General features: G+C 35.9%; 1 protein-coding gene across 8 annotated transcripts in view; it reads right to left on the reverse strand.

Annotated features, from left to right (window-relative positions):
* Window positions 1-25,105, reverse strand: part of RBMS3 (RNA binding motif single stranded interacting protein 3) — a gene marked incomplete at its 3' end in the record, with an annotated part of 671,965 nt that overhangs the window by 458,437 nt on the left and 188,423 nt on the right. For all 8 annotated transcript variants that reach the window (XM_081285615.1, XM_081285621.1, XM_081285618.1 and 5 more), the window contains exon 3: window positions 22,527-22,585. In XM_081285615.1, the coding sequence (XP_081141741.1) occupies window positions 22,527-22,585 (59 nt within the window). The remainder of the gene's footprint in view (window positions 1-22,526; window positions 22,586-25,105) is intronic.

Raw genomic sequence — 25,105 nt, forward strand, 5'->3', positions numbered from 1 at the left:
TTCTTACATACAATAGGCTTTCTACATGCCCATTTAGCTACCCCCAAATGTTCTGCAAGACAGTTTTATAAAAGCTGTAAGAATGAGTATTTAGGGGAAAAAATTGGTACATGTGGAAGAATTTATAAAGAATTGGAAATAAAGTATGAAATCCAATGCCTGCACTTAGAATTTTACTTGTGGTATCTTCCAAGATTTCTTTGATGTTTCTTTCCCACAAGTAAATTTGTGTCTTTCAATAGATTTTAGTTGTGCCTTGACTTCTAAGTGATTTCTCCTGCAAGATGAAATAAACCTACACACACAGTTAAGAGCTCCCTGTGTCACAGGATCCTTTGTTTCAACATCTACTGAGCATACCTGATGACCTAACTGCCATCCCAGGGTCTTCTTGCTAAGTCATCCCAGATATTGACAATGCTGACCATTTCTGTTTAAAAATATTTCTCTTGGCTTTTATGCCATTGCTCCCTCCCTCTAATTTTTGTCTGCTTGTCCTAAAAAATGTTCCTATCCTTAGCCTCCTTCTTTCTGCCACACTGTACATTCTCCTCAGACAATTTTTTCGATTGGTATGGTTTAAATTATCATGAGGCTCAGACCACCATCTCTGGATCATTGGGCTAATTTATACTAATTTACCAAATTTCTAACAGGATGGTCTAGAGATACATCAGACTCAGTATATCCCAAACTAAGTGCATTAATTTGTCCATAAAGTCTAAACTTCCTTTAACCTCTCCATCTTAGTTAAAACCACTTATCCCAACAGGGTTGCCAAGAAACCACAGCATCTGCCTTGATTTCTCCCCTTTCCTATCCTGCCTCATCTTACCCATTCCATCCAACCAATTCTCATCTCTAACATTTGTCTCCACTTAACTATTTACACCCTCCAATCCCCTAGTTCTTGTCTTCTTCAGCTCTCACAAAGATAATCGCAATAGCCACACTTTGACAGAGTTCCCTGCCTTCCAGCACCCTATTTTGTTAATGACTGGCAACATGCCCAGCTAAAAGAACTACAATTTCCAGCATCATTTGGGTATCATGAACCCATGACCACATCACAAGTTAGGACCAATGACACCTATGTGGAAATCTCTTGAACAAAGGCACACTTAGCTGGCACTTGCCTTTAAACCTTCAGCCCTTCAGGTTCTTCCTACCTGGAATGAAAATGGGATGCTATGGTGGAGCAGTTCTTTGCAACCACAAGACGATGTGCATGAAGATAAAAGTCCCACATCAAGAATAAATTCAGGATAAGTCCCTAATGAATCACCACATTGGCTTTGGATTGCTTACCTTCACTTTCTTTCTTGTGCTATAAGGAAAAATAGGCAAAGTCACTGTTCAGTTATTCTTTGGGTTACTAGCTGGTGATGGAAGGGAAAGGACACATCATTATATCCTATCTCCCTTCATCTTTTTCTTTTCTTCCTCTAGCATTCTAATCTTTTTGCCAGAATGTGATTTCAACATAAAGCTTTAGATATATTATTTTCTCTGTCTCTAAATATGTCTGGTTCCCACTGCCTTTGTAACAATCTCTTTACTCTAGCTTTGATGCAACATGCTTCACAATAAGACTCAACCTTGCATTTCAGTTGCTATCATGTACTGTGCCCGTACATGCAGGCACTGTACTTTGAAGCCATCAGAAAATGTCATGCATCTCTGCAACTTTCTGACATTGCCAGGATCTTTCCTCTTCCAGAATGTTTTTCCTGCCATCAATGCTAGATAAACTTTCAATATTCTTTCAGAATGAAGCTCAGTTCTCACCTCCTCCCTGTAGCTTCTCTGTGCCTTTTCCAAACTCAGGGGCTACTTAATCACTTTCTCCTTCTTGCCTAAGATCATTTTATTTGTGGTACAATTACACAACAGATAAGAGCATATATTTTGGCTTTTTTTTTTCAAAGAGAGAGTGAGAGAGAGAGAGAATTTTTCAATATTTATTTTCAATATTTTTGGCGGACACAACATCTTTGTATGTGGTGCTGAGGATCGAACCCGGCCGCACGCATGACAGGCGAGCACGCTACCGCTGGAGCCATATCCCCAGCCCATATTTTGGCTTTTTTGAGGTTGCATGTGGAGTGATGTTGAGCATAGTTCCCCGGTATCATTTGTGAAATCCTGAAAGATTAAATTGGTTAAGTCATTTGGAGTTATTAGAAAAAGACCTGACATGTGTAAGGGCTCACTGACATCTGACATTATCATTAACTACTATGATATTTCCTTTTAGTTTTTTATTAAGTGCCCATCTCTTTCTTCCTTGAGCACTTAGGGATGGCCGGTTTACTCTATTTCTTTCTCAGCCTCAGTTTCTGACACTGTAGAAAATCAAACTAAATTGAGCTACTAGGATATACAAATCCTATTCAATGCTGGTTGTTAAGCTACTAAAGCTAATTTTAATATGTGATTTAGAGAGTAAGTGGCATCTACTATCAATTCTCACCAAATTCAGAGAATTTGGGGAAAGAAAAACATTGGGATAAAGAAAAACTTACTTCCACGGAAATCTGAGTTACCATTAGATTGGTATGGAACAAAGTAGAACACTTAAAGAGAGTATTCTGCTACCTAACTCCCCATGGAGTAGAAAATATATTATGAATAATTAAAATACGCAGAATGGAGAATAGTGTCCTCTCAACAGTTTTTAATACTAAAAACAATCCTTGACTTTAAAAAAATGTGCAATAAATGTATTTCTTTAGCCACTCTCTGTATTCCAAGCCTACCATATGCTGCCCATTCTAGCCTACTTCACCCTGTAAGTACATACCAAACCTTCCCATGGTAAACACCAAGAATACACAGATTCCTAAGATCCTCTGGGCTAGGGAGAAAAGCCAAGGGCGTAGTAGAATGCTTTACAGTGATGAATGCCATTCTATTTCTGCAGGGCATGATTGTGTCAAAAGAAGTTATAGAAGTTGAATTTTGGAACTACTTCATCCAGCATTTTATTCTTCCCAGATATGGAAAAGTTAGGTAAGAAGGAAGGAATAGCGTGAAATGAGGAGAGGAAAAATGTATGTTTTTATAAGCTTGACTCTAGGCCAGCAATTTTATTCAAATAGAAGGCAGCAAAAATGAGCAAAATATGTGATGTCTCACAGAGAAATTTTACAGGTACCTGTGCACTTCTCTCACAATTTTGTTCTCCTTCTTCCAAATAAGGGGAAAAAGCTACACACACACACACACACACACACACACACACACACACACAGGAAATTATTAGTACCATAACATAAGCATTTTAATTGCATGCAAATTTAAACCAAACGTGTGGTGTGTGTGTGTGTGTGTGTGTGTGTGTGTGTGTGTGTGTGTGTATCACAGAAGTTACTGAAAGAATGAAAGAAATCCTGGCAGGGTAATTAATGAATGACAGGTCAGTCACCCTTGTGGAAAATTTATATGTGGCAAGACATCCTGGCTTTGTCAAGAACTTTGAGGTTTTAAAACTGGAAGCAATTTGGACAATGATTATTTTGACCATACAGCTTCCTAATCTCAGTTCCTATAAAGTCTGGGTGGGGGCCAAATGGAAGAGTTCATCTCAGCTGCACACATAGTGTTCACAGAGGAAATAAAAAGAGTTTAAACAGTGGAGTCATTTCCTTTGGTTCTCAGCTATTTGAGGGGGGAAAAAAAAATCTCCTTTTGGTCAGTGATATCTGCAGCTCAATTCCTGCAGCTCAGCTTAGAAAAATAACAAAATCTGTTCCCTGAAACATTTTCCAATCAGACAAGGACAGGTTTCAATTCAAAACATTTAAGTCCAATAAAAGACTTTCCTTTGCCAGAGGGTTCTAGGAAAACTAACACCTTTTAAGGTTCAGACTGCTTTCTAACGAGTTACATAAAAATCCGCGACCAGTGTAAATGTCACATGCGAAAGGATGTGTTCAGGAGAGAGACCCGTATAATCAAATCTCCAGCCGCCCCTTTGGAACTGCTGCTAAGAGGTCTCGCTGAAAATAATAGGTCCCATTTATGACACATGGCACAAACGGTGATAGCAATTTACCTCTCAAGTGGAACCTCAGCAGCCCTGGAATGGTTACCTAAATGTGGTAAGAGTGAAAAAGGAGAACTTTCCAAATATACCCTCCAGCTAAGGACTTCTGGAACTGCTGCAAGATTGTAAAAAAAAGATGGATTGTTAGAATACTGTTATGCTCATATGTATGCATTCTAAATGCCAAAGTTGGAAGCCCAGTGCACACAGTATTGTTTACATGCCACCAAACTTGAAATATTAGGCAGCCTGTGTCCTAGATTGATCTACAAGGAACAGCGAGTACTAGTGCTCCATCTCCACTGAGTTTTTTGATCTGTTTAGTTTATTTTGTTTTTATTTTCCCTAAAAAGTCCTTGGTGTTAATTCTCAAGTCTTTAGGTCAGTTTCTGAGTTGGAAAGAAAAAAAAAAAACACAAGAAGATTGGATCAAATACCAAATGGAAAATGTGAATAAGTGGGATTACATTTAGATCTTGATACCCAATCTTATAGTTCTAAGACTACGAAGTTACTTATACCTGTGAACAGTCATATAGTGTAATTATTAAATATAAGAAGGAGTCTCACAATATTTACAGCCTCTAGATAATAATTTAATTCACTATAAAGTCAGGTGAAACAAAACTGGCTCAACACTCACCATGGGCTGCAGCTATAGAATAAATTATGTTTTCTTTTTTTTCTTCTTTCCAAATTCTCAGATCTAAAGCTTAGAAACCTGTCATGTACGTATTTACTAACCAGCAAGCTCTTAGAAAGACTGAACAATCCTCCATTTGCTAAAATATTCTTTCAGATGAGAAATCAGTCCAACTTTTCATAATGTAGATGTTCCCATTTTTTCTTTCTCTCAACTTTTATTTTTCAGTAAATCGGAATGACTAGAAATGATAAGAAAAGGGAGGTTTTTGCTAAGTATATCAGAAACATCTAATGTTTCTGAAACCAGAAGAGGAAAATTATTAGTACCATAACATAAGCATTTTAATTGCATGCAAATTTAAACCAAATGTTACAGGAAGAGTTTCCCTTTTACTTTCCAACTTCTGCTCTCCAAGGAATTGCAAATGGAGGAGCACAGTGTCAGCAGAGCGACTCTGAACATGAACAGAAACAAAATTTCTGTTTTCAGTAAGTGTTTGACACATGTGTTTTCATTCTTTCCCAACACACAATTGGACACCTCAACTTTAAAGTCAAAACATAAAGATCCCATTTTGTTAATATTCTTATAAATGGTGAAGCAATTGAGTTAGTCTTATCTAAATAAAGGCAAAGAGCATTATTCTTTAGATAGGATGGTTCTATAAGTAGAGCCCACAATTTTACTTTTTTGAGTGTGGTAACTGATCCAACAGGCAAAAGAGGTTGAATCTTTTGCCTGATCCGCTTATAACTAACCTCAGATACTGGCAAAGTCTTGTGCTAAATAACAGGTTGCAGAATCACAAAGGCAATAATGCTCAGGAGAGAGCAAAAATTATTCTCCATGTACGTTTTAGACTAACTATCAAAGTTGTACAAAATACCCCTACGTAGGAACTCATTAGTAAGAACTAGTTTCCAATTTGTCCATGTACATTACTGGGATTATTACATTTGAGAGGCAAACTCATTTTTAGAAAATTGGTCCAGAAATCCACTTTGACTAATCAATTCTTTCTAATTCTATTAAAAGAGTTTCTCCTTTGTTATTAGCCAAAAGCAAACTCAAATCTTTTTGTAGTAAAATATTTGTAAAACATTCAAATAGATCCTAACACATAGTGGGCATTCAATACCTTGTGATTTTTAAATAAGCATAGAAATTTATGATATCCATTAATATTTTTTTTTTTCAGGAAAATCCACATCCAACACAGCTAAAGCAATGCTGGCAGTAGTCAGCAATATTATTAAGTGGTACATTATTTAACACAGGAAATAAATGTTTGTACAAAAGGGACTTTACCAAGAGCTAACACAGACAGGCAAGCATCTGTAAAGTAGAATTTGAAGTTGACCACTAATGTAAGTCAGGTTTGGATAAAAGAAGGTGACAGAGGAATAATGGGTAGGGGAAGTGAACTGAATTAACTAACCAGGGTGGTATAAGCATGGTGTGTTTGGAGAATAAAGGGACTGGCCTGGTTAGTGTCAGAAGTACATGTTGGAACAGAAGGGAGAACATGTGGATTGATCTATGTCATAAGTACCTTCAAAACTATACTGAGGAATTCAGACTTGATAAGGAGAGAAATAACGAGTCACAACAGATTTTCAGCAGGGAAAAGATGTGATTAAAACACGGTGTAAAGAAGACAGTGTATCTGTAAAAGTACCCGAGTCCACATGTTCTTAACAAAAAGTGTACTTAACCATACCTCTGTGATAAATGACTGCAATTTTATCCCAAGTTTCTAATTGCAGCCAAATTCACATGCATGACCATTTCCTGGTGCTACATTCAAGAATGAAGAATCCAAGAGGTAGTTAAACCATCCACTATTTTATTCTTTCAGAATTGAATAACGACTGCATATGTCAGTCAAGCACATGATAATCACAGTGAATAAGAAATGAACATGATACCATCTGTTTTTCTTTTTTCTAAAGAAATATATAATTATTGCTCTTGACAAGTCATGATCTAAGAGGTACATGAAAAAGAAAAATTGCTGATTATATATCAAGTTTACTAAATATTGATCATACTTTTGCGAGAACAAAGAGTTGTAACAAAAGATACAGAGAAGGATACTTAAGTCAGTTTTGATAAGCATAGAGGAAAGGGAAGCTATGAAAACTGGGTGGTCATCAGCCAAGTCTCATAAGTCAGGGAAGAGAATAGAAGAAGCATAGAAGAGGAATGATATTTGTAAGAGATTAAGCAGCCAGGTTTTTGAATAAGGCATGCTAAAATTATATCTGAGATCTACCATTTCATGTTGTAGCTATTTGGGAAAGTTCTTTATCTCCCTCTCCTATAAAATATCAATGATATTTGTATTCTTTTGAAAAACACTACAATAGTGTATTTAAAACTTATTCTATGTATTCTGTATAGGATGTGTTCAATAAATATTTGATATTATTGAATGTTGGAAGATTGTAATTTTTCAGGCAAAGGGACCAGGCATCTCCATATTCTTGTGTATGGCATGTAGATAGTTGGGTATGGGTAGATATGCACTATGGCCTATAGTTTGCTCAGGCTACAAGTCCATTGGCCCTACTCACATGAACCACAGTGTGAATATTTACCACCCTTAGAGATGTGCAGGGCTCACATTATACAAAAGTACAGTAGCTCTGGCATTAGAGAGTAGAGAAGAGGATGAATCATAAAAGACCTTGTAGTCTATAAATAGTTTGAAGTTTATCATTTTGACATCTTATTCCAAATGACACAGATCCAAAAATTTACACACATAATTGAATTTTAATGATGATATGCATCTTTAAACTTTCTCATTATTGAATGAATGTTTTCTTCTTACTGCTTATCAAAACTGTTAAATTATGCTAACACTATACTAGTCATTGTGATTATTTTTCTACATCACACAATTAATTTAAAAAAATATATAACAGACATTCAGAAATCATTATTTCACTACACAAAGAATACTAGCAATCATTGTTTCAGAATCCCTTTCAAGTGCTTAGTTTTCTGAATGAATTACTTTTAGAGAATCTTGGTCAGATTATAGATATTTTGTAATTCGATTTTTTGGCTATCTTTTATGTGTTAATTGAGAAATACTTGTCAATCCTTATTATGTGCTAAGTCTTGGTTTTCAGATCATTAAAATCTGAACCCCCCACTCAAGGATGCACAGTCCTGAGGAGACAGTTCCCAAACACACATGTATCCAGAAAACCATCTTCAGAGCCATCATTTATTATGTTTTGCTCTAGGTATTAGCAGAGCATACACAGATTCTTTTACTCTTCTTTCTCCCACTTAGCATCATGCTGTAGCTAGGTTTCTGTGCTACTGCAATATCTCAGTAGTTAGCTTTTTAAATAATTGTGAAGTTCCTCATTGCTTTCATCAGAGTTCAGCCAATCCTCATTTTTGCAGATTTACTTCCAGTTTTCAGTAACACAAAGCAAAGACTGCATTCATGCATACAGTTTTTCCATGCCTAAAGTATTCCTTCCTTTGAAAAAATTACATAACTGTGTTTACTTGTTTAAAGGGTATGGAAATTTTAGTGATTCTAAAGATGTTGCCCTAAAAAGAAAGGGGAAAAAAAACCCAACCTCTTCTTAATAAAGCTGATAGAAAAATGGCATCCTAATATTATACCTCCAGGAAGTAGACAAAGAAGCACTAAGCCCAAAGACAGCAGAAGGAAGAAAATCATGAAGATAAGAGTAGAAATAAATGACATGGAAGCCAGAAAAATAAAGGAAAAGATCAATGAGAATTAAGAGTTTTTTTTTTAAAGGATAAACCAAATAGACAAATCTTTAGTAGACTAAGAATAAACGATAGAAAATTTAAGTAAATAAAATCAGAAATGAAAGACATTACACTGACATGATATAAATATGGAAGATTACAAGATACTACTATAAATAATTATAGACCAATAAATTGGACAACCTAGAAGAAATAGATAACTTCCTAGACACATACAACCTATCAAGATTGAATCATGAAGAAAGAAAAAGTCTGAACAGACCAATAACAAGAAATTGAAGAAGTAATGAAATGTCTCCTATCAACGAAAAGCCAGGATCTGACGCTTAACTGCTGTATTCTACCAAATATTTAAAGAACTCATACCAATCCTTCTCAAATGTTTTCAAAAAGAAAACATTTTACAAGATCATCATTACACTGCTACCAAAACCAGATAAGGACACTAGAACAAGAGAAAATTATGGCTCAATATCCCTGGGAACATAGATGAAGAAATCATAACAAAATACTAGCACACTGAATTCAATAGCCCATTAAAAGGATTATTCACCATGGGGCAAGTGGGGTTTATTCTAGTGATGCACAGATGGTTCAATATACACCAATATATAAATGGGATGCACCACATTAACAGAATGAAGAACAGACCATTGGATCATCTCAATAGATGTAGAAAATGCCAACATTCTTTCAAGATAGAAACTCAACAGATTAGGTGTGGAAAGAGGTATCTCAACCTTATAAGACAGATATGACAGACATTTAACTAGCTGCTTCCTTAACAGTAAAATGTGGACAGTGTTTTTTCTTTGATCAGAAACAAGAACAAGATGCTCATTCTCATTACCTCATACCAAAGTCCTAGCAAGGGCATTTAGGCAAGAGAAAAAAAATACAACACATCCAAATTGGAGAAGAAGATAAGGTGTTCCCGTTTGTAGAAGATATAGTTTATATACAGTAAACCCTAAATTTTGCCTCCCCCAAAATTGTTAGAATTAATAAGTGAATCCAGTATACTTATAGACACACACAAAAAATCCACATACAAAAATCTATTGTTTTAATATACTAAAAATGAATTATCCCCCAAATTTTATAAAATAATCTTATTTACAACAGCTACAAACAAACCAAATCAACCATCAAACAAAAACCTTCAGAATAACTCTAACTAAAGAGATGAAAGACCCGGATGCTAAAATGTATAAAACATAAATGCAAGAAACTGAAAAAGACTAAATGGAGAGAAATTCTACATACGTTGATTGGTTGATTGGAAAAGTTGATATGGATAAAATGCTCACAAAACCCAAAGTAATCCACAAATGCAATCCCCATCAAAATTCCAATGATATTTTTCACAGAAATAGAAAAAAAAAAAAAAAAACCTAAAATGCTGAAGGACCCAAAAGTGATCCTAAATTGCAAAAGTAATTTTTAGGGGGGAAAAATGCCAAAGGCACTGCACTACCTAACCTCAAATACACTCAAAGCTACAGTAACCAGGACAGTATGGGAATGGCATTCAAACAGATACAGACCAATGGGAGAGAACAGATTGCTCAGAAGTAAATTCCTGTGTTTGCAATCAACTAATTTTTGACAGTGGTGCCAAGAAAACACCTGGGGAAAGGACAGTCTCTTTGATAAACGGTATTTGAACAATTGGATATCTATATAACAGATGAATGAAATCAGACTCTTTATCTCACACCATATTAAAAAATCAGCTAAAAATGGATTAGAATCTTAACAAAAGACCTGAGCTGAAAAAACTACATCACACAGGCCCTTTCTGAGGAAGCACAGCTCCTCCTGAGTCTGGGAGAAAGAGAAAATATTATCCTCATTTTGTCTTCCTACCACCACCCATAATTTTATGGGTGTTTTCTCACTTAGAATCTATTAAACTACCTCTCACTTTGACATTAACACAGGTAGAATGCTAGACATTTGTTAATGTAAGTGCAAAATTGAAGTTAGCAGAAAAGCAGTCTTAAAATATAAAATAGGATCTTGTGCTTTCCAATCACTGTCTCCATGTTTTTATGTCTGTATTAAGTGACAAACAGAAACCTGAATCAATACTATTCACGCTGCAATGGAAGGAGGTGGATAGGGACTAATGAGTATTTCTTTCCAATTGTCTGCCTTCGTATAAACTCAAAACATTTTGCCTGTGTCTGCTTGTTATTAATGATATCCAGGATCATTTACGTTAGTCTTACTCATGGGGATTATTCTGTGGGGGAAAGAGTCAAAGAGGGAAATAGGCTTTGTGGTTAGATACCATGTGCTTGGATGCTGACTGCATAATATTTGACACATGATTCAGCATCTCCAGATTTGCTTCCTCCTGGGTAGAATGGGGAGGATAATAACTGTCATAGTTACTCGATACCCACCCAACAATAGCATAGGTTATTAAAAGTTGAAGATGCTCTGGCCTTCAGTAACCAAGCAGGTATGCATGTGACTGAAGTGGATTGGTTTTAAAGAAATACTGGATGGTTTCACCTCCACTGAAAGGCATCCCTATCTAAATACTTTTAAACAGTGTTGTAGCCAAACAACATTCCTCCCGTAGGTGAATTTGTCCTTCTGATGAATTACAGGAATGTTCTAAGAGACTCCTAGACTGAACAACTACTGATGTCTGAGTTGCACAACGTATCAGTATAAATATAATGGCAGGTACACACAGATCATCAACTCATTCTCTTTTCACATTGTGAAGTGGGGATTGTCTCCTGGGCAAAAAGACCAAACACACCTCAGCCCTGGGGATTCACTTTCTCTCTCTCTTTTTTTTTTTTTTTTTTTTTTTTTTTTTTATGTCTGGTCCTTTGAATCTATGCTATTTGGTTTACTGCTTGATTGGTTCATTGGTATGCTGATGACAGGTAAGGTAAACATTTACCTTCTATGTGGGGGGAATTCAGACAGGAAGTACAAGGTAAAAATGCTGGTAAATGCTAATACTGTGATACTAGAAAAGACAAGATGGTGGGTTAACAGAGGTACCATAAGTCTTCCTCTCCAGACAGACAGACCATCCCCTGGTTTGCCAGTGCCTATCACTTTCACCAGTTCATGCACCGTATTTGCACTGTATTGTCTACAGATGACTACTCGCAAACTGGAATCATCTTATCTGGAAAGACACACTTTATATCATATTTTAAATTTTCTTTGAAAGGAAACAGAGCCAAGGTCTTGGCCCTGGACTAGAAACTTTTGAAGGACATAGAGGAAAGATAGGCAAAACTGGACACCATTTTATGATGGTTTTAGTTGTATTAATAATGTGTATTAATAGGATATAATGGGTGGCAAATACACTGCTACAAAGAAGAGCTGTAGACATTTTCACACAGGTTTCAAATATACAAACTTTTTCAATGCTTGCACAAGCTTTTATTTGGTAATTGTGAATGCCATGCTAACTCATTATTGCTTGTCTTAGATTATTTCTTCCAACAGAAGAAACCACAAAAAAAAAAAAAAGGGAATCTACTGAAAGATAACAACTTCCCTAGCACTTCTTTGGCTGATGTAGCACCACACCTATCAACTACAAAGAACTTAAGAAGTAAATCTCTGGATAAATGATTCAAAATTATCTTAGAATAAAAGCATCTCAAATATATTGAACACGTGATACACAGAGACATGCTGACAAACATATATGATTATGTAACTTTAATAAATATATTATTATTACATCTAAGAGATTTTTATGTGGATTTATATTTCACCTGGAGTTGTTCTCATTTGGTTTAAAATACAATTGAGAAATTGAGATGAGTTAGAGAAAAAATTTATCTATTATAGCAAACCTTCCCCCAAAAACATAAATTCCAAGGGGACTTATATTTCTCAAGGAATTTTGCAACTTTATTTCATTCATACATCTCCTATGCAGTTTTTCCTATCAAAGAACTGCATCCCAAAGTGCAGTGTGTTCTTTAGCAATTGCTTCCCAGAAACCTTTAGTTTTAGCTTTTACTCTTCCCATAGTGCACAAGCTCTGAAAGTGTGAGCATCCGTGATCTGCAATTTGAGGTAATTTTTGTTTATTGAGAAACTATTTCTTTAAAGATGCCACAGAGAGGGTGTGCTAAAGACAGTCTGTGAATATGGGTTCCTTCCACTTCAGGGTTAACATCAGCTGAGTGGCCAGTAAGTCTTTCATGATGCCTGACAATTAAAATGAAGAGCTTTTTTCTCATCACAAGCAGAAATTAAATGCAAACTTCGCACTTTTCTCTTATTCCCCAACACAGGAAGAAAAGCATGCCAGCTTTAAAAATTATCATATGATACCTAGTCCTTAGATCACCAATATTTTATGGATGAAGAGATATTTGAGCCACTTGTAACCACTTGAAGAACAATAGCAATGATATATTCATCTTTCAAATTAAATCTAGGGTTTTATACTGAACTTTTTATATTTTTAAATTTTTTTTTGCTATGTGCCTGGATTTTTCTCTTTCAACTCTAGACCTCTCATTCCTTCTTAAAGCAAAGAAATAGATATTTTTAATAGTAATAGGATTAGATTAAATAATAATAAATTAATAAGAATAATAACAAGCATCAGTCAAAATACTGCCAACCATGTCTTCAATTTTATATGCTTTTCCATGATTTCACAAACCAAGAAAGTGAACATTTTTAGGCTCTTTTTTCTTCTTTTTTACCTTTGAACTTGTAAAACAACACTGCAGAGGGAACAGCATACCAAAGGGTGAACCCAGAAGCATTTTTTCAGAACCTATCCAACTCAATCAGAATGAATTCCACCACCTGCCACTGTGGTGGAATGTGCTTTTTCTCAAAGACATCGGGTTTATAGGCCTGAAAAATCCTGAGGGCTATCGTATAGCCAACACCAAACGCAGGAAAGAATCATCCTTGAAGTACTTTTAGTTTCTGTTATTAGCAAAGCCTGACTCAATAAACACATGTCAACTCATGAAACACACATTCCTTCAACACTTAAAATGTACTCAGAACCACATTAAAGCACGTGAGATGTGTAGAAGCCTTTGACAACCTGGTTCCTGTGAGAAGAAATGTCTCAGACCATACAAACGTTTACCTGATCTCTGTGCCAGACACACAACAAACATGGTTCCGTGAAACTTGGAAAACAATTTCCCTATTGTAGATATAAATAATATCGTCTGACTGTTTGAGGAAACAGATGTTTGGAGATATTATGTAACATATCCAAGAAACTAAATCAATTTTTTTCTTTCTTTCTTTCTTTTGTATAGATTACAACTAAAAAAATCAATGGAGTGTCTTTGTTATTTATTGTTTTGAATATCTGCAATTCTATTTATGTGGTACTGAAAGTTTACTTAAATGTTAATAAACTGAACACACACGTACATACTAGTGCCTCACACACATTGTTATATTTTGCGTATCATTTTAAATATATGTTACCATCTAAAACTTCTCATGTCTTTTTAAGATCACTGATGAGTGACAATAGATAACTTTAAGGCAACAAAAGGGATAATTCCACATTAATAAAATAAACATCCGGAGTTAGAAATCATTGCTTTGTTGTTTGTGTAGTTGTTATTATTTTTTTACATGTGCATCAGTATGTCTTTGGTGCCGTTAGTATTTTTACCAGCCTGGAGAGAAAGACAAAGCCCTGGAATCTAAGTAATGTCTTCTGTCCTGAAGTCATTGGCCATGGAAAGTAAGTCCCACCCGAAGCCTGAGGAGCTTATAATCTACAAAAAGGACCCTAATTGTAGAAGCAGGAGAGATGGTAAAGCAAAAGATTTTTGATCTTGGAAGGTGTTTGATGAAGTTGGTGTTGCAAGGTATTTAGACAAGATGGGAAGAGTCCACCAAAAAACAACTGATGTAGACTAGGAGAAGCAAGAAGAAAGAGCATCTTACGTGTATTGACACAAGTCAGACTCTAAACATAGGGAACTGAACGTAGCAGAGTAGATGCATTATCTGGGCAAAGGGATTGCTGTTCAGTTAGAAAACATGGCTTAGAAACATTTTGATTGTGAGACATAACTCTTATTTTTTTTATTTTTATGACATTTAACATTCCACTGCAATATTTAAAAATTATTCCTAATGAAATCTCATCATTTGTTCATGTGTAAAAGCATTAGATAGGTACAGTATTAAATGCTATCAAATACAAACTTAGGTTTAAAATAGCAATATTGTCTGTTATATTTAGTGCTTGTAGGCTTTCTTTTCTCTCTCTCTTCAGATTAAACCCAGAGATGCTTTACCAATGAGCTACATCCTGGTGCTTTCTAATTTTTTAATTTTTATTATTTTTATTTGATTAACTGCGGAGGCTGGTCTCAAAATTGGCAATTCTCCTGACATTTTTATTACTTTTGCCTAACATACATGAAACAGCAACTCTAGGCTGAGTAAACAGGTAGTTATAGAACTCTATTGAAGAAAAACGTGCAAGTGTATGTCTTCCAAATTATGAATATCTATTTTGTTTACATTGATTCCAAAGAGTTCTCGAAGTTAATAGTGATATGATGATCATCATCATCACCATATGATTCTTTAAAATGTCTAGTACTCAGATATTGCAAATAATAAATTAGGAGGAATCATTTTTGGCAGGAGAAATAAGTTTGGCTATAGTTGTCTGGTTGAGCTAAAGAGAACAAATGGAAACTATTGACCACCCATGTGAATATTGTTTTTCCCCAACTTTGGCTATAAAATCATTAAAAAAGACTGTCATTTTCCTCCAAATAGGCCAAGAATAAAAATTCCATGTAAACAGTACTTACAGAACAATTCTGAATCAGCCCAATGCACTGGCTGAAGGTACTAAAGTTCCTACATAAACTAACCTCTTCTGAAATAAAAATAAAGGCCAATATCAACACCAAACAAACATGTCAGTTTTTATATTGATTACCTGTGACTAGTGGCAAAATGAATGCCAGAATACAGTAAAATTCATGAAAGAAACGTACAGAAATATCACACATCTGCGATGTCAAAGGAACGTACAACTTACAACTGTTTTTGTCCTTTTTTTTTTCTTTAAGTAATCTAATTCCATTATTTGCAAATTGAATAAATGTGTTTTTCAGACCATTTTGTTTCATGAGCTTCTTGCTCAATAGACGGTGAGCCCACCTGGTGAAGGTACCTATTCCTCTCAAAATGTAATTCCTCAGACTCATAAATTTCACAGAACATTTATTTTAGTTTGCACTGCTTTCAGGAAATAAAAGGTACTAGTAAAGAGCCTCTCCATAGCATGGCACTGGGTTTTCCCCTTTGCTTGCTTTGATTCCATGTGGAGCAGCTCAGGTAAGTTTGCTCTCTGCCAGAATTAAATAGTTCTACTCACTGACGCATGTACATTACAACCCGGTGCATGTCAATATCCCTTGGTAGGACTGATCCATAGGTAGGGGCAATGTCCCACTCTATCATGACTATACCTGAAAACATGAGCAAATATAGTATTTGCCCTTCCTGCTGGTCCATGGGTTTCACAGAGCAATCTGCTCTTCACCTACTGGCTATATAAATATTTCCTGTCAGTGCATAAGGAAGAAAACAAAAATAAAATTAATTCCAAGTACATCCAACTGCTTGGCCTCATATTTAATCACCGAGAAATACTTAAAACAAAGTAGACAAACGGCCATGGATCTAGAACTACTAAATAAATACAGTCCAACAATATAGTCACATACCCCTCTCTGTCACTATCCATCTCCATACATTTTAGCAGGCAGAATTTTTCCCTTGACTGAAGAAAAGACAAGATTACAGGTGCACACCTATAATCCCAGCAGCTTGGGCGGCTGAAGATTGAGGATCGCAAGTTTCAAGCCAGCCTCAGCAAAAATGAGGTGCTAAGCAACTCAGTGAGACCCTGTCCCTAAATAAAATGCAAAGTAGGTCTGGGGATGTGGCTCAGTGGCCAAGTGCCCCTGAGTCTAATCACTGGTACAGCACCCCCCCCCAAAAAAAATGAATGAATGATATCACTCATGGATTATTCCTGAACTATTAGATGCTTGTCATCATTTTTGATTTTGAGTGAAATGTCAAAGGCAACATTAGTTTCAATAAATATAATTCAACCAGCCTGTGACTCGGGAGGCAGGAGGGCGTATTTCAGACGCCTCATGGTGCGACTGTATGTGTCGCCAGCACTCTCTTCTTACACCCATGGCTAATAGGCATGGAAACTTTGTATGGAATATCCATTACTCACTCCCTCTGCTCCAAACACATAGCACGTCAGAAAAATAGGGGCGTGGGGGTGAGGGAGGGTGGAGAAAGGACAGCCAACCTTAAAAAGCAGAAAAAAAGCAGAGACAACCAAATTCATTTAAGATGGACACCTTGTTGTCAATAGCTTCTTACATTTAATTTCCCCCAACCGTTTAAACTAACTCATACATTGGGACTCAGGAGGAAACCCAGTGGGACAAACAAAACCAAAACAAACAAAAAACAAAGCAGCTCCCATCTCAGAAACTCGGGTGCGATAGCTCTTCATTTAGTCCTTGTGTTTGAGTATCTGAACGAGTTTGTGGTCTGTTTTTTATTACTTCCCATCTGGAGAGATTGCTGGCTTTGTTCAGCAACTTCTGGTCATTTTGGCCTGACGGTGATGGTTTTGTTTTATGTTGTTATATTACACAGAACCAAAGCAGTCGCAGCCAGCACCCAAGAAAGAGCAATCTTGAAAACAGAGGTTATGTTGAAAAAGTTCCGGAAAATGCTTCCCAACAGAGCAAGGAGTGTGTGTCCCCACCCAACTAGCATCCACACCTGACAGGCTCATAGGTAATATGAGGGAGACAACTAAACCTGTCTTTCAGATGCTAAAATAGTCAAGAGTCTATGGGGCTATTTCACGGAGGTTAATTTTGATACCCTTCATCTTTATCTCTAATGCATGTACTTTCTCAGACCTCAACTAAAAACTAACTTCCATCTGATGCCTGCTGCTTGTGCAACAGCTCATGAAAAAATGATTCTGTACCACATCTTTAAAAGCAAAATTGAATAAATCTTTGTCTTCATAATGTTTAGTTTTAATTGCAAAGCCTTCATCTCAGGCGAAGTTGCTAATGATGGAAAACCAAGTAAGAACAAATCCCATTTGTGTTCTATAATGACAGTCTCAATGACCTTAGTGATTTTGTTTTAAGAACCCCTTTCCACACTCTTCAATTTCTTCCCTTAAGAAAGCAATGGTCCTAAATAACTCAACTTCTGCCCTTTATTTAAAGAAGCAAAGCATGGCATTCTAATTCTTTACTAATCATATAAAATGATTTTATAAAACAAAAACAAAAACATGATCATGAGTTATTCAGGTTTCATAGAAAGAACAATAAAAATATAAATATAATTGAAACCAGCTCAATTGTTCTAAGAGATGTATTTTTGTTTTCCTGCAGAACAGATTCACATAAACATGAATATAATAGTAATATATCATACATAATTCTACATTTTAACAGAAACTATTTTGTATAAAAGCATTTTATAGAAAAGAACATGAGACTTTGTCAAGCATTTTCCAAATATAACTCATTTAATCATCACAACGTTCTGTGAATGAGGCCCTCTTATCATTATCTCTTTACAGATGGGGAATCTAAGGCACAGCAAGGTTCAGTAATTGACTCCAAGTTACACAGCTACGAAGTGGAGTGGCAGTGATCCACCAACGCAGTACAGATCCATCACAGTCATAACACAGCTATGCTGATTTTCAGATATTTATATATCTCTCTGTTTAGGTTATTTCATATTCTTTAATACTGATCTAGTTTCACATGACAAACATTTCCCAGGATTTGACAGTCTAGTTCTTATGATTACCAATTTAATAGCTATGTAACAGTTGTATATGGTCCATAAGCTAGAATTTGAATGTTGCCTATATATTTTTCTAGAGTGGAGAATAGAAGAGTGTTCAGACTGGTTGCATGTATACACAATTTTAAAAATATGTTGAATAAAATCTTTGGTACAATGTTCTCAGTGGAATAATCAGTATCAATGACTATGCCCTTTATTGCTCTTTCTGAACCAACTTTGCAAAAAGACTTCCAATGTAGCATGGTAATGGTGAAGATGTCATGCACCAGTTTCACACTGAGCAGCACTGGATGGCCCACGTGTTTGCTTTTTGAGTGGATATAAATGATCACTGTAAATTGCTTTAATTTTCATATTTCCGATGATTGCCTAACTTGCCCTAAGGATACCTCTTCTCTTTTAGCCCTCTCAAGTTTTTGTTATTCTATTGTGTTGTTGTTTTCGTCCACACCGTTCTACCCACTTCTTTCATAGTGAGTGAGTGGGAGTCTTGCATGTTCCTTTCTCAATACTGCCCCAGTCCTATCTAAAATCTCCAATTTAGAATCTCACATCAACCAACTTTAAAACCAGCTTAACCTTCATTTCTACCATAGTCTACAGACCCTCAATTTATCATTCTAGTTATTTTTCCACAAATACTTTCTGGATTAGTCACTTTTGTCAACTTCTTCCTTGCTTCATTTCTGGAGGATTGCAGAAAACCCTGAGATCATTGTTCCAGTACCGGGTTTCATGAGGTCCTTGAACTCTCTGAATACCTGTATCTTCTTCCACATCTCAGAGACTTATTCTATGATCATCATTAATAACTATCAACTATTTTCCTGAAATGTAATTTTTGACTCTTCCTAATTGTCTCTATGTGTAATTACATCAAGGTCCACTTTTCTGGAAGGACATGCCCTAAATAGGAGTTAGTACCCCATTAAGATGATTATTTGTCCCAAAACATGACCATGCCAGTAGTACACTTCTGATCATGACTGCTTACTTTTTAGTGCCTCTCACATGATGTGCTTGGTGAAGGTTATCATCAATCAGAGTCACTACTGCTAACCAAAGGTTCCAAAGGCTGAGGCCAAAACAAGGTGACTGAAGGATTTTTTAAGTGTATAATGGTCACATGATCACCAAGGCTTCTTCACATGACCTTGTCAGCAAAAGATCTCCAGCCCTCCAGTCCCCACAGTCCTTCAGTCCTGCTGAAGGATCCATTTCATGAATGATTTTCCCAATTTGTTCCACAGTCTCCCCTGCCCTTTCTTCTCTCCTCCCCTTACTTCTTCTTTCTGTCTTTCATAGTTACGGGTACCTATTATGTTTTAAGACCAATAATTTCCAAACTACTTTTTAAAACCTGACTGCTAGGAATACAAATATCTTGGAATGGAAAACCCAATACTTACATATTGAAGACATAGGTATTTATGATGCTTACATAGCAAAATATTTACAAAATGTTGATGTAGAAACCAAAAGTGATGCATGTTCTAATAATTTTTTTCTACTATTCCAAATAAGCCATGTGTCTATACCCTGCACACATCCCACTCTGGAAAGAGGTATTCTAGATTACACAGGCCCTGTCTTCGTTATTTTAAAACATCTCGCTAGAGAGACAGAAAACGAAATGAGCACTTACCAAAAACTATGGATAGGAGTTAGGACTTAAGCTGAGGAGCCCCACAGTAGTTTGTACAGATTAGCTTCTCCCACACACTGGATAACTTACTTATGGAGACTCTGGCCTGCTTTTGGTTAAATCACTTTTCAAACCACACAATTATACAAGGATAGTTTTCCACATGGACAGTCTCCTCTATGCCCTCTCCAATGATATTCAGTGATCAGAGACGTCTGAATGGTTGAGCAGAAATCTGCCTAGGGAAGGGCCCTTTCATTTGGACCACTGCAGCTATCAAACACATAATAGAATGTACTAGGGTTCCCTGATGTTGCTTGCCTGTGAAGATTAATGCTTCTGGTTAGAATTTCATCAATGGTATCAGCTGACTGTCTTGGGACCTCAATTTTCTCTGGTTGGTCCCATTGACATTTTTACCCAAAAGAGTTTGGAAGTGGATTGAAGTAATGGGAATCATATTGTAATGCTTCTAACATACCAGAGGCTTCCCACAGCCAGGAAATGACTGCCATGGTCCAGTTTTACTCCTACATGTTCTCCAAGATATTGTTTTCAGTTGCTCTCCCTAATTTACCCCTGACCATTCCCCTTCCATAGATTATCCTTTGGTGATCTCACTCCCTTGGCCATCTGTAACCCTAAGCTTTCTCACAGAGTCCTCTTTGACATTTTCTACACAAATGCTATGCCAGGTCCTCTAGCTCAGCATGTCCAGTACGGAATTTATCATCTTCCCCCCAAAACATGTGATTGCCATTTCTGGACTTCTAACCTCTATGAGCACCAAATCCTCTTCCCAAATCATGAACACTCAAAATGCAAGCTTCACTTTGGTCCGCCTTCCCTTTCATCTTCATAGAGAGTAACTGATTCTATAGTGACTCCTTTCCACTACCCTAATGATAATTAAAAAACAGGATGACTCTATCCTTATTTTTACCCTTGACCATGGTTTCAAAACTTCCTTTTTTTTCTTTTTCTGTCTTCACTTTCTTTCCTTGTAATCCAATTTCACCCATTTTTGCTGAAATATCTTTTCTTAAAAGCATAAGCAATCATAGTATACCTACTCAAAAACTATTAATATCAAAGGGTCCATGTTATATGCAGAAATAAGTTTGAAACATACAGAATAACATTTTTGAAGCCTCCAAAAGCTTCATCCCATCCTTCTCTCTACCAAATTCTTTAACAGGTCTAATTTTTCCATTCCAACTAAATGGGTCTACTCAACTATATTATATAGTATAAAACTATATAACTATATTCTGAAACTCTTTCTCCTAAGCATCATCTTTTCCCATGCCCATGCATTCTGCCTTGATTTTATAAATTTCATTCCCCAGAAAGGAATCTCCTTTAGCACATTGTTAAAACTGCATTTACCCCCAAACAGGGCTATGCCAATAGTACATTTATGATCATGACACCATTCTATAGATACTTCTGTTACAGGTACTTCTGTGACACTCTGACATAAACTAGGGCAATGCATGTTTCCTAATAGGAATATTAAGAATAGTTTCTTGATTTATTTTCAACAAGAAATAGAACATTTGGGTGACAGAAACCATGTCTTATCATTGCTTTATAGTAACTACTGTATTTTTTAGCTTAAAGGAGACATGGAATTCTATTTTTTTTTAAACTGCTAAATTGACTCTGGCTCCCATTACCCAAATATATATGCACATATGAGTGGTTTTTTTACTTAAAATGTGTGCATATAATATTTGCATAAGAAATGGGGACAGTTTTTAAAATGATCTTGGCTCTTCCACACTTCTTGATCTCAGTATTACAGTGAAGACTGGATTAAGAACAACAAACAACATATGTTATAAGAAGCTTTCCAATTTTCCAGTAAGAACCACAGTCATGCAAGAGAGACCATATAGATTTCACAAATAAAAATGTAACACAACCTTTAAAAGTATATGGGATTCTCAGACACTGAGAAACATAAGCCACAGATATCATCAAAAGACTTCAGATATGTGTTCAGGGAAGAAAAAAAAAAGCTTGACTAAATGAAATACCAACTCTGAAATCCTGTGAATTATTTATAGCCAAAGTTTAGATACAGTGGGCCCATCAATAAATTTATTCCTTGTCAACAAATGTTGCTAAAGCTTTAAAGAACAGAGAAATTAAAACATGCTTTGCAAGTGAAAGTTTCCCCCAGTGCTCCTCATTTTTATATAGGAAATCAATTTGCATCCCTGATAATATCATTCAAATCAGACAACCCAAAGTTGTTAGGAGGTAATTTAGTTTTATGCTGAAGCAATTTGATACTTGTTCTGATTTGTGATTTTCATTTTGTTTGTTAATGAAAAAAATTAATGAGCGATGTTACCAGAAATACAACTCATCAAAGCACTGGCATTATTAAAGAGGGTTGCCATATACTGTACACTGCCATCATTGTGCAGCTGGGGCCTGGACCGCCGTGATGCAGGAACCATCAATTGAACAGCATAGGCAAGAGCTCAGAGTATGGATGCCCTTATACATACCTTTGCATTGATTTGTGTTTTTGTCAAGAATTGCCTTTGTGGATACAATTTTTCCATACCTGAAACAGAGAAAGAAAAAGCCCTGTTATTGTAACCCAAGGAACAGACTTAAAATAGCCTAATGAAGTTCGGGGCATAATTGAGCATGAATATGCCACGGAAAACAAGTTCTGAACTCCCATTTCACACCTGGATGATCTCCTTTCTCAAGATCTTCTTTATTACTCTGCAGTGCATTTCCCCTACCTAAGCACTGGGTTGTGTCTTCATAGATAAACCTGTTGAACTATTGTTGGTGGCTGAAAGGAAATGCATGTGACTGTGATCAAGGTAAATTGTCATCTCTGGACTCATGGAGAACAGTATAAGCCTCAGGGCCAGGTTGAATGGGGTTCATCTCCCATTCTGACCCATACCTATTGCTGTGACTTGGAAGAGTTTAACCCATCTTCCTTAGATTTCAGGTTTTTTTCTTCTGAAAAAATGAGAAACTACATATATGAAATCCAGTTCAATCAACTTCACATCTTCAGAAATCCAGGTGTTAGGTTCCATAGGCAGTTAGTGTAGTAGTTCAAAAAATATACCATGGTGCTAAACTGCCACAGCTGGAATCCCAGTTCAGCCTGGATGTGTTTGGCCACCTCAGGTACTCTTTACATCATTTCATCATCTAGTGACATAGACACAATTATTCAAATAATGGTGTGGATTATTATTTATTTGCAATGATACAAATTTATTTGTAAATATGTAAGATGAGGTGATAGTATCTTCCCTCTAGAGCTGATGTGAGGGCTAAATGGGACAAACCTGAAGAACTGAGGACAGTGGCTGACAGTAAGCTCATATTTAACCTTAGCTCTTCTGCCCATTATGATCACCCTCTCATTACTGTAGAATACCAGTATTTGGCATTCTCTGTGATAGATGAGACATAAAAGAGGATAAAGATTCTGTTTCAAACAGCCACTAAATCACTACTATTTAGACTGTCAAAATCTTCTGGTAAGAAATTGGGCACGGATCTTTTATTTGCTAAAAGATGAGGTTTACAATTTACACCAATATATTTAGTGTAAGGGGTTTCATTAGCTACGTTCTCAAGCAATTAGTCACACAAATACGCACAAGTTTAAAACTTTTTTTGTTTATTTTGTATTACCTCCATGCCTAGTGACTTATATGCTCATTCCCTTCCAAATCCTCTACACCTGACCTTTTTCACTTCACAGAAAACACATACATGCCTCTCTTTCAAACTCTGATTTCATACAAGAGTTTCTCTTTGGGAAAAGTAACCAGTTAAATAATATCATATTTGAACAGTTCCTTCAGTAGACAATGATTCACAGATTGTATCAAGGAACTAGATGTAATATTTACTAGTTTTGGACAATTCAGGTGAAGAAACATTTGCAAAATATAGAAAGAGAATAGAAAAGTAAAAAAAAAAAGATGATGATGATGATGGTGAAAAGGATATTTGCTGAAACTATTTTGCACAAAAGGTTCTGCTAATACAGTATGCGAATGATTTAAAAAAAAACAGAAAAAGAATTTAAAATATGTATAACTAACGCATAATGTCAGGCAGAGAAAGCCTTAAGACAAAAATCTTTCTTAATTGGTTTCTAAAGCTTCTCCTGAAATTTTTATAGAAGTACCTTCAAAATTAAAATTTAGCTCTAGCTTTTAAAGATAAAATTGAAAATTACTGTTTTTTATACAGAATTACATCTCACAAGGGGACTCTGGACTGAAGGTATGCATATTGTATCACTACCTCAATATCACAAGGATATTTTCTTCTCCATTAAATGTAGGATATGGAAAATGCTGCTATCGTTATTTTATAACAACTTAAAAAAAATCAGGTGCATTCTTGTAGAAATTATATTTTGGTAAGCAATTTTATATTTTGGTAAGCAATTTAATAAAAAAGAAGGAAAAGAACTTACTTTATTTCCCAGAAACTATTACAATATTACCTTAAATGGAAAAATCACACACAGAGACACAAAAACACTCACCATAGTAGTAAACTGTTTCCTGACTTCCCTATTTCTCATTGCACTCTAGGTGAGACTTTCCAACACTGTGAAGTAATAAAACAATGGAACCCAACTCTGAAAACTTGACACAACCTCTACTCTCACTGGAGTTATAGGAATTTCAGCCGTTGGCTTTGTTACAACATTCTGCATTAACCATTATTTTGCAGAGCTAGGATACGCTTTGAACAACAAGAGAAGGTACTTAATGGGCCACTGGCTCCAGTTCATGTCTGAACTCTCACAAGGGCAAACAGGTACTTTCTGCATGAGTGGGGCTGTATTCTTCATGACCTGCCAAGTCAACAAATGATATAGGTAAATAAGGTTTAAGCCACTTTTTAAAAAGACACAAGCACAGAAGCCACCAAGCTAATATTAAACTTGTGAAGAGCTATATTAAATTTATTTTCCTAGTGTTTTGTCCAAGTGTACAAAGAGACAGGAATAAAAACTACTAGACACACTAAAAGTATATTTTTGCACACTGTGAAGGAAAAAATAAGATCTTTGAGGTTAAAAAAG

The sequence above is a fragment of the Spermophilus citellus genome, assembly GCF_964194105.1.
Source record: "Spermophilus citellus genome assembly, chromosome: 3".
Taxonomy (NCBI): Eukaryota; Metazoa; Chordata; class Mammalia; order Rodentia; family Sciuridae; genus Spermophilus; species Spermophilus citellus.